The sequence below is a fragment of the Mustelus asterias genome, chromosome 13 (genome assembly GCF_964213995.1).
Source record: "Mustelus asterias chromosome 13, sMusAst1.hap1.1, whole genome shotgun sequence".
NCBI lineage: Eukaryota > Metazoa > Chordata > Chondrichthyes > Carcharhiniformes > Triakidae > Mustelus > Mustelus asterias.
Window position 1 is genome coordinate 97,208,754 of NC_135813.1, and position 14,107 is coordinate 97,222,860.

General features: G+C 47.1%; 1 protein-coding gene across 2 annotated transcripts in view; it reads left to right on the forward strand.

The window, feature by feature from the left end:
• smtnb (smoothelin b) overlaps window positions 1-14,107 on the forward strand; it is a 347,775-nt gene that overhangs the window by 314,035 nt on the left and 19,633 nt on the right. The window contains exon 19 of one of the 2 annotated variants that reach the window (XM_078227351.1): window positions 4,311-4,476. The exons of the other annotated variant lie outside the window; for it this stretch is intronic. Coding sequence (XP_078083477.1) covers window positions 4,311-4,458 — 148 coding nt within the window. The 3' untranslated portion in view covers window positions 4,459-4,476. The remainder of the gene's footprint in view (window positions 1-4,310; window positions 4,477-14,107) is intronic. 2 annotated transcript variants of the gene reach the window in all.

Consider the following 14,107-nt stretch of genomic DNA (forward strand, 5'->3'; position numbering starts at 1 on the left):
TGCTGAAGTGACCTTCCCTTCAGTTTTCAAGTGTTATTGAAATGAATGTTTTTCCCATCTTTACGTCTTGCCATGCCTCAGTTCAGAGGGCAAGCAGGAGACTTGTGACTTGGTATTTCAACTGCTACATGGTCCCAGATACAAATCTACAGTGCAGAAGGAGGCCATTCAGCCCATCGAGTCTGCACTGACCACAATCCCACCCAGGCCTTATCCCCATAACTCCATGCTACCTTAGCTAGTCCCCCTGACACTAAGGAGCAATTTAGCATGGCCAATCCACCTAACCCGTTTTGATTTTGTTTCATCTAAACATGCTTATACTGTACATATGTATGTGTTCAAAACTCCAAGGATGTATTATGCTTCAGTGGTTGGATTTAGATGGTTAAAGATTTTTAGGAACATCAAAGAAGACAGAAAATAAATGAACATTTTTAATTTCTATCTTTTCCATCTGAAACTAAATTAAATATAAATGGTTCTCATGATTGTGGAAAATGTGGTCCTGAATATAACTCCTTATTGTGCTAGGGAAGCTACATGAAGTTCTTGTATTCAATATCGTAGTAGATCGCTCAGGCCACCATCAATGGTGTAATTATTATTTGTTGTTCCAAGAACTGTTCATTTTTAAACTAAAAGCTTCAGAAGAATATTTATCTTTTAAAAGTAGATATCATTCACTATCTGCAGCTGGTTGCAATTCCGAATAAATATACATGTTTCTTAAGAGAAGTAATTTTTAATATATAAAGGTAAATAATAAAGACTAATATTAGTCTCGGAAATTATTACTTTTGACTTTTTAATTGAGCTCCATAAGCATAAACTTACTTGAAGGTTATTCCCAGGAATGCTGGAACATTTAATATCATTAAGATGCATCTTGAATTCAACCACCACCCCGGTGACACTGCGGTTCAATAGATCTACCAATCTCTGATTGGCTGGCAGTTCTTGGCAGACAGGACTTCTGTACTTGAGTCCTTGATCCCGGGGAAGGCCTGCCACTGTCCCGAATGGCACTTAATTCAAGGGACAAAACTGGCTTGGCAAAAGAAGACAGAGGGTAGCAGTGGAAGGGTGCGTTTCTGAATGGAGGGCTGTGACAAGTGGCGTTCCTCAGGGATCAGTGCTGGGACCTTTGCTGTTTGTAATATATATAAATGATTTGGAGGAAAATGTAACTGGTTTGATTAGTAAGTTTGCGGACGACACAAAGGTTAGTGAATTTGCGGATAGCAATGAGGACCATCAGAGGATACAGCAGGATATAGATCAGCTGGAGACTTGGGTGGAGAGATGGCAGATGGAGTTCAATCCAGACAAATGTGAGGTAATGCATTTTGGAAGGTCTAATACAGATAGGAAATATACAGTAAATGGCAGAACCCTTGAGAGTATTGATAGGCAAAGGCATCTGGGTGTACAGGTACACAGGTCACTGAAAGTGGCAATGCAGGTGGAGAAGGTAGTCAAGAAGGCATACGGCATGCTTGCCTTCATCGGTTGGAGCATTGAGTTTAAAAATTGGCAAGTCATGTTGCAGCTTTATAGAATCTTAGTTAGGCCGCACTTGGAATATAGTGTTCAATTCTGGTCGCCACACTACCAGAAAGATGTGGAGGTTTTGGAGAGGGTACAGAAAATATTTACCTGGTATGGAGGGCATTTGCTATGAGGAGAGGTTGGAGAAACTTGGTTTGTTCTCGCTGGAACGACGGAGGTTGAGGGGTGACCTGATAGAAGTCTACAAGAATATGAGAGGCATGGACAGAGTGGATAGTCAGAAGCTTTTTCCCAGGGTGGAAGAGTCAGGGGGCACAGGTTTAAGGTGCGAGGAGCAAGGTTTAAAGGAGATGTACGAGGCAGATTTTTTACACAGAGAGTAGTGGGTGCCTGGAACTCATTGCCGGGGGGAGGTAGTGGAAGCGGATACGGTCGTGACTTTTAAGGGGTGCCTTGATAAATACATAAATAGAATGGGAATAGAGGGATATGGTCCCCGGAAGGATAGGGGGTTTTAGTTAAGTCGGGCAGCATGGTCGGTGCAGGCTTGGAGGGCCAAAGGGCCTGTTCCTGTGCTGTAATTTCTTTGTTCTTTGTTCTTTTGACTTCCCAAAAAGAGGCAACATAGATCTCTCATTGGCTCTCTAGCCGATGGGCAAGACCCAGGGATACCTTGGCAATGCCCACTGAGCATTTAATTTAAAAAACTTTATTTAAAAAATTATGACAGTGGCAAATGGATGTGAGATAAAAGATACTCATCTAAAATTGCAGGTGGGATTCTCCCAAAAAGGTTCTAAGTGTCGAATTCACGTAAAAACTGGAGTAAATCCCACTGGTTTTTTCAACAGGATTTTCAAAATGAATCTCCACATTCTGTGCACTGCAGATTCCACTAGCGTGAATCTGATGAAAAATCAGGGATGAGGCCTATTGGAGAGGCCAGCAGCATAGCGCTGTGCAGGCCACTGCACATGCGCTGAGCTGTCAGTGTGCAGATCGGTGCACGTGCAGTAGCCCCACACTGCCAGCCTCCCGATCACTGGCCAGCTCAATCGCTGGCCAGCGATCCGCAACCATGCAACGCTGGCCATGTGACCCCCAGGTCCCCACCATCTGATCCCTGGCCCCCCAATCTCTTCCTCCCCCAACCCGATGACCAGGCCCAATCGCTGGCCTCTCTCCCTCTGTCACTGCCAGGTGCAGTGGCAGCAGGACCCCACACCTCCACCGATCTCCCCACCCCGCCCCCTTGGCACTACCCGATGCTCAGTGGGCAGTGTCAAGGTATCCCTGGGCATTGCCACTTTCCTCCTTTAGCAGTGCCAAGGGGCCAGGCTGGCCCTGCCAAGCTGGCAATGCCCAGGGAGAACCCCCTCACCCCCGACCTGCTGGCGGGGGACTCCCCTGGCTTCCCTTCAATCCAGTGGGGTCGGGCCGCCAGCTCCCCATTAGTAGGGAAGTGTTGTAAACCCCGCTGGAGTGAAACATGTTGGCAATGGGGAAGGAGAGTGGGGGAGACTCTAGCGGGTCTGGAGACTTCAGTCCCGGGCCTGCTAATGTTATGTAAATTCTAATTTAAATTATTATACAGCACTGCGCCGATTTTTGGTGCGGAGCTGACGACACCGGAAATCTGGCGCAGAGACTTGCGGAGGCCATGACGCCCAGCGGGAAGCCCACTAAACGGCCTCTGCTTCAGTCTCCCAGCCTGCTGAGCTCTTTAGCATCTTTTGAGAAATATAGATAATGAAAGTTGCTCTTTAAGTTTTTAACCGAACTACCTGCCACCCCACAAAACAATTGTCACAGGATAACTTGCTCTAAATTCACTGCCTTAACTGAGAAATTTGCCTTTCCATCAAATGTCAAGAGACTCTTTAGAAGGACCATCTTCCCTCAAAGTAAGATTTTGACCCTACAGTTAATGCTTGTGGAGAAGCTTTTAGATGCTAAATAATCTCTGTCTTGCTCTTATTTGTTTTCTACATCTCTCCTTTTTATGTTCTTTACTGCATGGCCATTATGTAAACTGTACATAGGTTTTGTTTATTTCTCACTGAGAAGATTAAATGTACACAAGTTAATTTGCCTATCTGTGTTGCAAACTAAAAGACATGTTGCTCAAGTTCTGGCCCATCACATTTGTCTGCTAGAAAATTGGGCTTCTTTAATTTATTTTCAAAAATGATAATGAGCTAACCCTCGCGACTGACTCAGAGATAGTATAATGGAGTGAAGCCTTAGCTTATAACAACATGTTGATTGGGACTGGTTTTAGTCCCTGAGAGCTTTTATTGGATACCACTCTGCTACAGTCTTTGTCTTTTTGTGGAGAGGGAAAGGTGAAACTAATGTTGTTGGGCTAGATTTCAAACTCTTTTTTGCTAAGTTCTTTTTATTTTTTCATAGAATGCTCTTTAGCTCCCAAAATTTTTAATTTATTTACTTAACTTTCTGTGTTGGTCTTTTGTGCACTATCATCGCTTATACACAATTATTTTATATGTTCTTCAAACAGTTCCACGTTTCCCCATTTTCTACTGGAACCATTGCTTTTAATGTAGTTATTGTATTCATGTCATGTGCTGCATTCCACGTTCAATGGATGTATATTGAGCACAATGTTATTGATGTGTATCACGAAGCATGATTTTTCTTTTTGTTCATTGTATGTCACTGAATGTAATTTATGTTTTTTTGTTTTTTTTTCTTGCTTATTTTTTTCTCCCTCTCTCCTTCTGTTCCCTGTTGTGTCCCGTCTCCTCTCTTGTTTGACCCTCTCTCTGGTCCCATAGGAAGCATGCTGACTGCCCACAGCTGCTGGATGTGGAAGATATGGTGCGGATGAAGGAGCCCGACTGGAAATGTGTTTACACTTACATTCAGGAATATTATCGCTGTCTGGTGCAGAAGGGTCTGGTTAAAACCAAAACCACCTCCTAGGGATTAACGGAGTAAAGGGTGAGAGACCTTATCTGATTTAGAAATTTTAGGGCTTAGCAGACTTTGGTAAAATGAAGTCCTCACTTTTCTGACCTCACTAAATTTTTCTTGACAACTTTAGTTTTTCTTTGAACTTCTTCCTGTTTGCTGCTGTACTGTTTTTAAGCCTACAATTGTTCTCTGGTTTCCATTATTTTGGGAGCAGTATAAAAGGGAAATAATACAAAGGGACTTTAGAAAGGCAATAAATGCTTGGCTCTCATTAATTATTTGTCTCTCTATATTTGTTTATATTTCTCTGAATCTAGCTCATGCAGCTTCTCAGAATGTGATTAGGGGCAGTGCACATGTTAGATAGAGCGGGCAACCTTTCTGCACGGGCTGGTGTGGGACGTCCTCCTTAACAGGCTCTCTGCCCCCACCCCCGGCACCTGAACCTGCTAGCTTGGTATCCGGCAAGACACCCGAACATTTATCCAAATTTGATCCAACATCGCACACCTCTGTCCTGAAGTACTAGAGAGTTGCCAGCTTCTAATTGACTGACAGCTCTCTGTGGCAGGACTTCCTGGTCCAGAAGGACAACAGTCCCGCCGCCAGCCTACTAATGGCTAATTGGCTGCAGGATACCGGTGTTCCACTTGGTGGGCTACTTGCTGACTTTTTAGCTGGGGGAGTGGGTGCAAATCAGGTACCTGATGCAAATCAACTCGCTGACCCACACTCTACCCAATTCCTTACAAGATTTCAAAAAAAGTTTGATTCTAAATGTTATTTAAAATTTTCCCACATGCTACTTATTGATAGTTTTGCTGCTGGTCTCAGCTGAGGCATCAGTGCCGTCTGAAGTAGCTGAGCTGCTTTATCAAGGAAAGGGAAGAGTTTGGCAGCTCAATCAGTAGCATGTATTCGAACAGAATGGGGCTAAAGGATATATCAAAAACTTACATAGAAACTAGAAGCAGCAGTAGACCATTTGGCCTTTCGAGCCTGCTCCACCATTCATTTTGATCATGGCAGATCATTGAATTCAATATCCTGATACCCCCCTTTCCCCCCCATATCCCTTGATCCCTTTAGCCCCAAGAGCTATATCTAATTTCTTCTTGAAATCAGACAATGGGGGGAATTTTACCATTTTGAGTCTAAGTGCCGGGTCCGCGCATCACATAGATCCGCGCCTGGAATCCTCTTTCCAGCCCGCCCATACACTTTTTGCTGGCTCCGGTCCGATCCGTGCTGTGGGCGGGGCTTAGCGCTGGTGGACCGATCGGAGCTCTGAACTGCGCATCCGCAGTTCGAAAAAAATCTGACAGAGCGCGCCTGGGCGCGAAAGAAAAAGCAGAAAGAGCGGCTCTCTGACGTTCATCCTCTGGTCGGGGGTGGGGGAGGGGGGGGTGGTTGGATTGGGAGGGGGTGTGACGTATCATTCCCTGGAGGGGGGGGGGGGGGAGGAGAGGGGGTGCGACCAATCATCCCCTGGGTGGGGGGAGGAGAGGGCATGTGACGTATCGTCCTCTGGTCGGGGGTGGTTCCGCTGCCCGTCTGCGGCCGATCCCTCCTGGCACCATCACTGATACACTACCAGCCACAGCCATCTCTCCCGCTCTCTCGCAGCTGCAGGGAAGAGTAATCTGTGGCTGGTAGTGTACCAGTGATGGTGCCAGGAGGGATCGGCCACAGACAGGCAGCGGAACCCCCCCGACCAGAGGATGAGACGTCACACCCCCTCTCTTTACTACCACCACCACCACCACCCCCCCCCCCCCCCCCCCCCCCCCCCGGGATGATCGGTCACAACCCCCCCCCCCCCGGGATGATCGGTCACAACCCCCCCTCCTCTCCCCCCCCCCCCCCCCCCCCCGGCTCCCTGGGATGATCGGTCACCCCCCCCCCTCCACAGGGTATGATACGTCACACCCCCTCTCCTCCCCCCACCCAGGGGATGATACATCACACCCCCTCTCCTCCCAACCGCCCCCCCCCCCCCCCCCTCTGCCCAGGGGATGATACGTCGCACCCCCTCTCCTCCTCCCACCCCCCTCCCGCCCCGACCAGAGGATGACCTGGGTCAGAGAGCTGTTGCAGGCTCTGACCCTGCTCTTCGGAGGCTGCAGCGGTGACTTCAGACTTTTATTTTGCAGGTCAGTAACAGCGCAGACGCGGATCGGGCCAGAAGACGGTAAAGTGGGATTTGGCGGTAGAGTTGGGCACGCGGTTCATTAAGTCGATTTAAATGCATGCAAATGCATTTAAATTATCGCGCCGCCCGATTCGGGCGCTGGCTTAACCCACGCCCGAATCGGGTGTCGGTAAAGGCGATCTGCTCAGATTCGGGTGCAGATCGCGTTAAAGGCCCAACGCCCAACTTTACCGCGATTTTGCGCCCGAAAACGGGCACAAAGTTTTGGTAAAATCAGGCCCAATGTTTTGGTCTCAGCTACTTTCCATGGTAGCGATTTCACCACCTCTGGATGAAGAAATTTCTCCTCACCTCAGTTCTAAAAGGTTTACCCCTTATCCTCAAACTATGACCCCTACTTCTGGACTTCCCCATGACTGGGAATATTTGCTGCGATTCTCCCAAAAGTGCTGAATTGGCAGGAAAACTGTTCTAGATCCCGACTGTTTTGTCAGTTCAGCTTCCCACCTGAATCTCCACATTCTGTGCACTGCAGAGATCCCACTCACGAATATCATTAAAAACCCAGGAGGGCGGGGCCTATTCATGTCAGAGTTTGATAGTTCTGGAACTCTGAGCATGCGCAGTGGTCCCGATCTGTCAGACTCCCCATTTGCTGGCCAGCCCAATTGCTGGCCAGCCTTGACCAGCCCCCCGTCCCGGAGCACCCCGATGCACAGCCCACCGCCCCCCCCCCCACCTCCCCCAGCAGTGGCGATCCCCCCACATCCCCCATCACCCCGGCGATCCCACCCCTCCAGCCCCCCCCTAATCGCTGCCCTCCCTCCATCCCAAACTGATCCTGTCTGCAGAGTGGCAGCGGGACCCCCACCCCCTAGGCCCCACCCACAATAGGCCCCACGCCCTTCGCACTGCCTGATGCCCAATGGGCAGTGCCAAGGTGCTCCCTGGATATGGGCTCTTTGCCCCTTGGGCAGTTCCAGGGGGTACAGGCTGGCACTGTCAGGGTGCAGCATCCCCCATTGCCCGACCCCTTAGGAGCCCCGATTGCCCCCCCCTTCACTCCAGCAGGGTCTCCCACTAGTTCTCCGAATGTGGGGAGCTAGTCTGAACCCCACCAAAATGTAGTACTCCTGGCGGGTTGGGAGATTCAATCGGGACCTGAAAGTTCCCAATAATGAACTGATAAACATATTTAAAATACATTTTTAAAAAGATTTAAATGACTTAGCTGCCTTCCTGTCGGTTTCCAGCACGGTCTGACCAGCGACTATTCGCTGGCTCTGGGAGATGTGCATGCGTTCCCAGCGCATGCGCAAATTCCGGTTCAAGGCCAGCGATGCACATCCGCCACCTCAACCCGCCAGAAAGGTTGCGGGTCGCGATGGGAGAATCGCGGCCATTAATTCTGAATCTATCCTGTCTAACCCTGTTAGATTTTTATAAGTTTCTATGCGATCCCCTCTCCTCTTCTAAACTCCAGAGAATAGAATCCTAGTTGACTTAGTCTCTTCTCACATGACAGACCTGCCATCCCAGGAATCAGTCTGGTAAACCTTTGCTCTACTCCCCTATGGCAAGGACATCCTTCTGCCGATAAGAACACCAAAACTGCACACACTGCTCCACGTGTGGCCTCATCAACGCCCTATACAATTGCAGCAAAGCATCCTTATCCCCATACTCAAATCCTATTGCTATGAAGGCGAACATACCATTTGCCTTCTTTACTGTCTGTTGTGCCTGTGCACTTATTTTTAACGACTGATGCACGAGGACATCAAGGTCTTGCTGAGTATCCATGTCTCTCAATTTGCACCCATTCAAGTAATAATCTGTCTCTCTTATATTGCTACTAAAGTGGAAAACCTCACGTTTATCCACATTATACTGCATCTGCCATGCATATGCCCACACACGCAGCCTGTCCAAATCACGCTGAAGAATCTCTGCATTCTTCTCACAGCTCACCCTCCCACTCAACTTTGTATCATCTGCAAATTTGGAGATAATACATTTGGTTCCCTCTTATAAATCATTAATATATAATGTGAGCAGCTGGGATCCTAGCACAGATCCCTGCGGAACCCCACTAATCACAGACTGCCAATCAGAAAAAGACCTATTTATTGCCAACTCTTTGCTTTCTGTATGCTAACCAGCTTTCTACCTATCTCAAGACATGACCCACAATCCCATGTGTTTTAACTTTACATACTTGTCTGTTATGTGAGACCTTGTTGAAAGCCTTCTGAAAGTCTAAATAAACCAGATCCGCTGATTCTCCTTGGTTAACTCTACTATTTAGAACATAGAACATTACAGCGCAGAACAGGCCCTTCGGCCCACGATGTTGCACCGACCAGTTAAAAAAAACAAAAAACTGTGACCCTCCAACCTAAACCAATTTCTTTTCGTCCATGAACCTATCTACGGATCTCTTAAACGCCCCCAAACTAGGCGCATTTACTACTGATGCTGGCAGGGCATTCCAATCCCTCACCACCCTCTGGGTAAAGAACCTACCCCTGACATCGGTTCTATAACTACCCCCCCTCAATTTAAAGCCATGCCCCCTCGTGCTGGATTTCTCCATCAGAGGAAAAAGGCTATCACTATCCACCCTATCTAAACCTCTAATCATCTTATATGTTTCAATAAGATCCCCTCTTAGCCGCCGCCTTTCCAGCGAAAACAATCCCAAATCCCTCAGCCTCTCCTCATAGGATCTCCCCTCCATACCAGGCAACATCCTGGTAAACCTCCTCTGCACCCTCTCCAAAGCCTCCACATCCTTCCTGTAATGTGGGGACCAGAACTGCACACAGTACTCCAAGTGCGGCCGCACCAGAGTTGTGTACAGTTGCAACATAACGCTACGACTCCTAAATTCAATCCCCCTACCAATAAACGCCAAGACACCATATGCCTTCTTAACAACCTTATCTACTTGATTCCCAACTTTCAGGGATCTATGCACACATACACCTAGATCCCTCTGCTCCTCCACACTATTCAAAGTCCTCCCGTTAGCCCTATACTCAACACATCTGTTATTCCTACCAAAGTGAATTACCTCACACTTCTCCGCATTAAACTCCATCCGCCACCTCTCGGCCCAACTTTGCAACCTGTCTAAGTCTTCCTGCAAACTACGACACCCTTCCTCACTGTCTACCACACCACCGACTTTGGTGTCATCAGCAAATTTGCTAATCCACCCAACTATACCCTCATCCAGATCATTAATAAATATTACAAACAGCAGTGGCCCCAAAACAGATCCCTGAGGTACACCACTTGTAACCGCACTCCATGATGAATATTTACTATCAACCACCACCCTCTGTTTCCTATCCGCTAGCCAATTCCTGATCCAATTTCCTAGATCACCCCCAATCCCATACATCTGCATTTTCTGCAGAAGCCTACCATGGTGAACCTTATCAAACGCCTTACTAAAATCCATATATACCACGTCCACTGCCTTGCCCCCATCCACCTCCTTGGTCACTTTCTCAAAAAACTCAATAAGGTTAGTAAGGCACGACCTACCTGCCACAAAACCATGCTGACTATCACCTATCAATTCATTACTCTCCAAATAACTATAAATTTACATCCTCAAATTCCAATAAATTTGTCAAGCATGATTTCCCTTTTGTAAATCCATGCTGACTTTGTCTGATTATACCACTGCCTTCCAAATGCTGAGTTAATTTAGGCTTGTCTTAAAAATAGCAAGACAAGTTGGGTGGAATTCTCCCAACCTGCCCACAATGTTTTGATGGTGAGTTGGCACAGAAAGTCTGACAGGAGCCAAAATGTTGGAAACCCTCCGGCATAAAATTACATTGCAATTCTCCAAATGGAGGTTAATGGTGGGTCAGTCATCCTGCTGGCAGGTGGCAGGAGCACTATTTGCATCTCATGAATGGTCATTAAAACAGCAGGCCAGTGGGTTTCCCAATCTTGCGTCACATCAGCAGGAAATCTTGCTTGCGTCAAACTCAACTGCTAAAGAGTGGTGTGCGCAAGGTAGCCCTCAGTTCACCAACAACCTCAAGATGAGTGCGCACTGCCATAGTGCAGAGCTGCTCCAGATCCACTATTCACCATTCTGCTGGGGCAGACCAGTTCCTGCCACCATCTCCAAGCTGAGCTGGTCTTCATAGAGAGCACCATGCTGCTGGACCATGGACCCTCCTGTGTATTGTCTTGGTTCAGTACTGCTCCTGTGTTTGGGAAGTACGGGGATCACTTTTTCCCCCTGATGCCACACAACAGTGTCTATCTGGACAGCACTGTACTGTGGGACTCATGCAGCCAACATACAAAGGCCTGAAGTTTGATCACGGATGGGGTGTGAGGTGAGGCTAGGTAGGTGAGTGGGGGTGTGGCCTAACGAAGACAAGAGGGGCAACATGCAGAGAGGGCTGTGCAAGAAGAGGTGTATGGACAAGGGCTCACAATGGCAGGCAGGGGGGAAAGTAATGAATGAAGAAGATGAACAAATGAAGGCAGAGGGAAGACCAAGGGAAGAGAAGTTAGACCATGACTAGACCGCATGAAAAACTCATAAGAAGGGCTACACAATGACCTCAGGTGCAGTGAGTAGAGGCCTAATTGGGGCATGGGTGCTGTGTAGGTGATGGGCTCGAGTGGAGGGTGGTTAAATTGAGAAACAGACTTCTATTGAGGCTGCTACCCTTTTCCCTCTCGGTTTTTGACATCCTTCATGGTCTGATGAAGACTGGTGGACTGGAGAGAGTGATACGAGTGTGCTGAACTGGCATTTAAATATGGCACCAGGATCTTTAAACCCGTCGGCTGAGGGTGGGTGAATGAATCAGTTGCTGGACCGCCAGGAGAGTCAGAGGGAAACTTTCAGTGAGGTTTCAAGCATTGAATCTGTGGTGTGGGAATCCACCATTCTGGCCAGCGGGACAGGTGCCACTGAAGCCACTTGCCACCACACTTAGTTTCAAAATAGGAGGATTTTGCCTGTTGTCCTTGACTTTTTGTTCTACTTTTCTGTCTCAGCTCTTTTAACCCACATTGTTTTACGAGGGTAATGTTGCACATCAGGTTCATTAATTATAACTCATATTTAAGAACATAATGATAAAAGTAGGAGGAATTCCCGTGGTGTGGCAGTGGAATAAAAGAAAAATAAATGTGCAAAAATGTCAAAGCAAATTCATACAGAACAGTGTGTTTTTGTGACTAACAAATCATTTTTCCTTGAATGCTATTTGTGTGTGAAGCAGATTTAATATTAGAGTGTCTGGAATTTGACATACAAAAAAAGGCAGGAAATATATTTCTGATATTGAAATAATTTAAGATTGGATTTTTAAAAGTCTGCAACTTGCCCATTTGCAATTCCTATTGTTTTAATCCATAAAAAATACTTTAATGTAATTATTTTGATTTACATTTTTGAAAGAAAAAGGTTAATTGCTGAAAAATGAGACATGTCGAAGCTTTTCGTGTCTCACTCATCGGGACACTTCACAAGAATACCAGTATAGAGGGGTCAAGTTGCCTCATTTAAATTTCAAGCAATGCTTGACAGTTATCTGTCAGTCACTATCAACTGGTGCATTCTCTGTGGCAACGCCTTTATCAATCAGAGTCCACTTACCAACCTATCTTCGCATACAGCATAAATTTTTGTTTTCCCCTTATACTGATATTCTTGCGGTGTTCTGATGAGTGCAAGATGAAAAGATTCAACATGTCTTTTTTCTTTCACCAATACTCAAGTTCTGTGCTACCAAACAAAAAAGCTAATGTTTTAAATAGGGGTTAAACTTTGTTATTATGACCTAGGACGTAATTATTAAATAATTTACCCTGTTTATATTTGTATCAGAATGTAAGAGTGTAGTTGTTTCTGTGTACTGACTAATTGCTGTCAGCAAGAACATGGGTGTGATTTTCCCCAAAAAAATTTAAGTGCCCAACGGGCAGGAAAACAGGAGTTTTTCCCGCCCATCTTTTGGGCAAGCCAAGTAAAATAAATTTACAGCACTCTGAGCAGCACAAAGGCCATCAGGAGATTTACTCCGGTTGGGGCAGGGGAGCCTAATCCTGCCCGAGAGGCTGGCAGCAGAGTGCTGAGGAGGCCGGTGCACATACATCGATCTCCCAGTGTGCTAGTTGGTATGATATATCGGTTGACATGCGCCTCCTCCCAGGACATTGCTTGCTCCCTATCGCCGGCCCCGAAACCCCCCGGTTGGCCAGCCTCCTGATGTCTGGATCTGACCTCCGAGCACCAGCCCCACCACCAGCCTCCACCACCCCCAATGCAGAGTTTCTCCCCTCCTTCCTTCCCCCCACACCCCCCAGTCTGTTTCTGCCCCTTCAGGCCCCCATGCCGACACTATAGTTAAGAAAGCCCACCAACGCCTCTACTTTCTCAGAAGACCAAGGAAATTTGGCATGTCAGCTATGACTCTCACCAAATTTTACAAATGCACCATAGAATGCATTCTTTCTGGTTGTATCACAGCTTGGTATGGCTTCTGCTGTGCTCAAGACCGCAAGAAACTACAAAAGGTCGTGAATGTAGCCCAATCCATCATGCGAACCAGCCTCCCATCCATTGACTCTGTCTACACTTCCCGCTGCCTCGGCAAAGCAGCCAGCATAATTAAAGATCCCACACACCTCGGACATTCTCTCTTCCACCTTCTTCCGTCGGGGAAATGATACAAAAGTCTTAAGGTCACTCAAACAGCTTCTTCCCTGCTGCCATCAGACTTATGAATGGACCTACCTCGCATTAAGTTAATCTTTCTCTACACCCTAGCTATGACTGTAACACTGCATTCTGCACTCTCTTGTTTCCTTCTCCATGAACGGTATGCTTTGGCTGTATAGCATGCAAGAAACAATACTTTTCACTGTATACTAATACATGTGACAATAAATCAAATCAAATCACTTGGCACTACCCGGTGCCTGCTGGGCCCTGCCAGTGTGCCAGGCTGGCACTGCCCAAGGGGAACACCCCCTGCCCCCGATCTCCCAGGGGGCCTCAATGGCCTCTGGTCCCACCAGCAAGACTATCATACCTGGTCCCCATTGCTGGGGACCATACGTGATCCCAGCTGGTTTGGACTTCCACCAGAGGGGTCAGAAACTTAAGAGAGATTGGACGATTGCATCCTGGGCTCGCTAAATAAATTCAAATAAGCATCTGCATAGTGTAATCAGCCTCACGCTGTTCCCCGGCCAGATGCCGGACGCGATTCCTGTTGATGGCCACTGCTGACATTTCCCGGCCCGCTGCGCTACTCGACCAGCACAGCGGGCTGGGAAAACCATGCCCCACATCTCTGTTTAAATAATTATATTCCTACTGCTCATTTCTGATATATAAGAACATAAGGAATAGTAGGTCATTTTGCCCCTCAAACCATTCAATAAGATCATGGTTGATTTCTGGCATTAACTTCACTTTCCTGTCTGCATCCCCCTCCCCCATAAACCTCG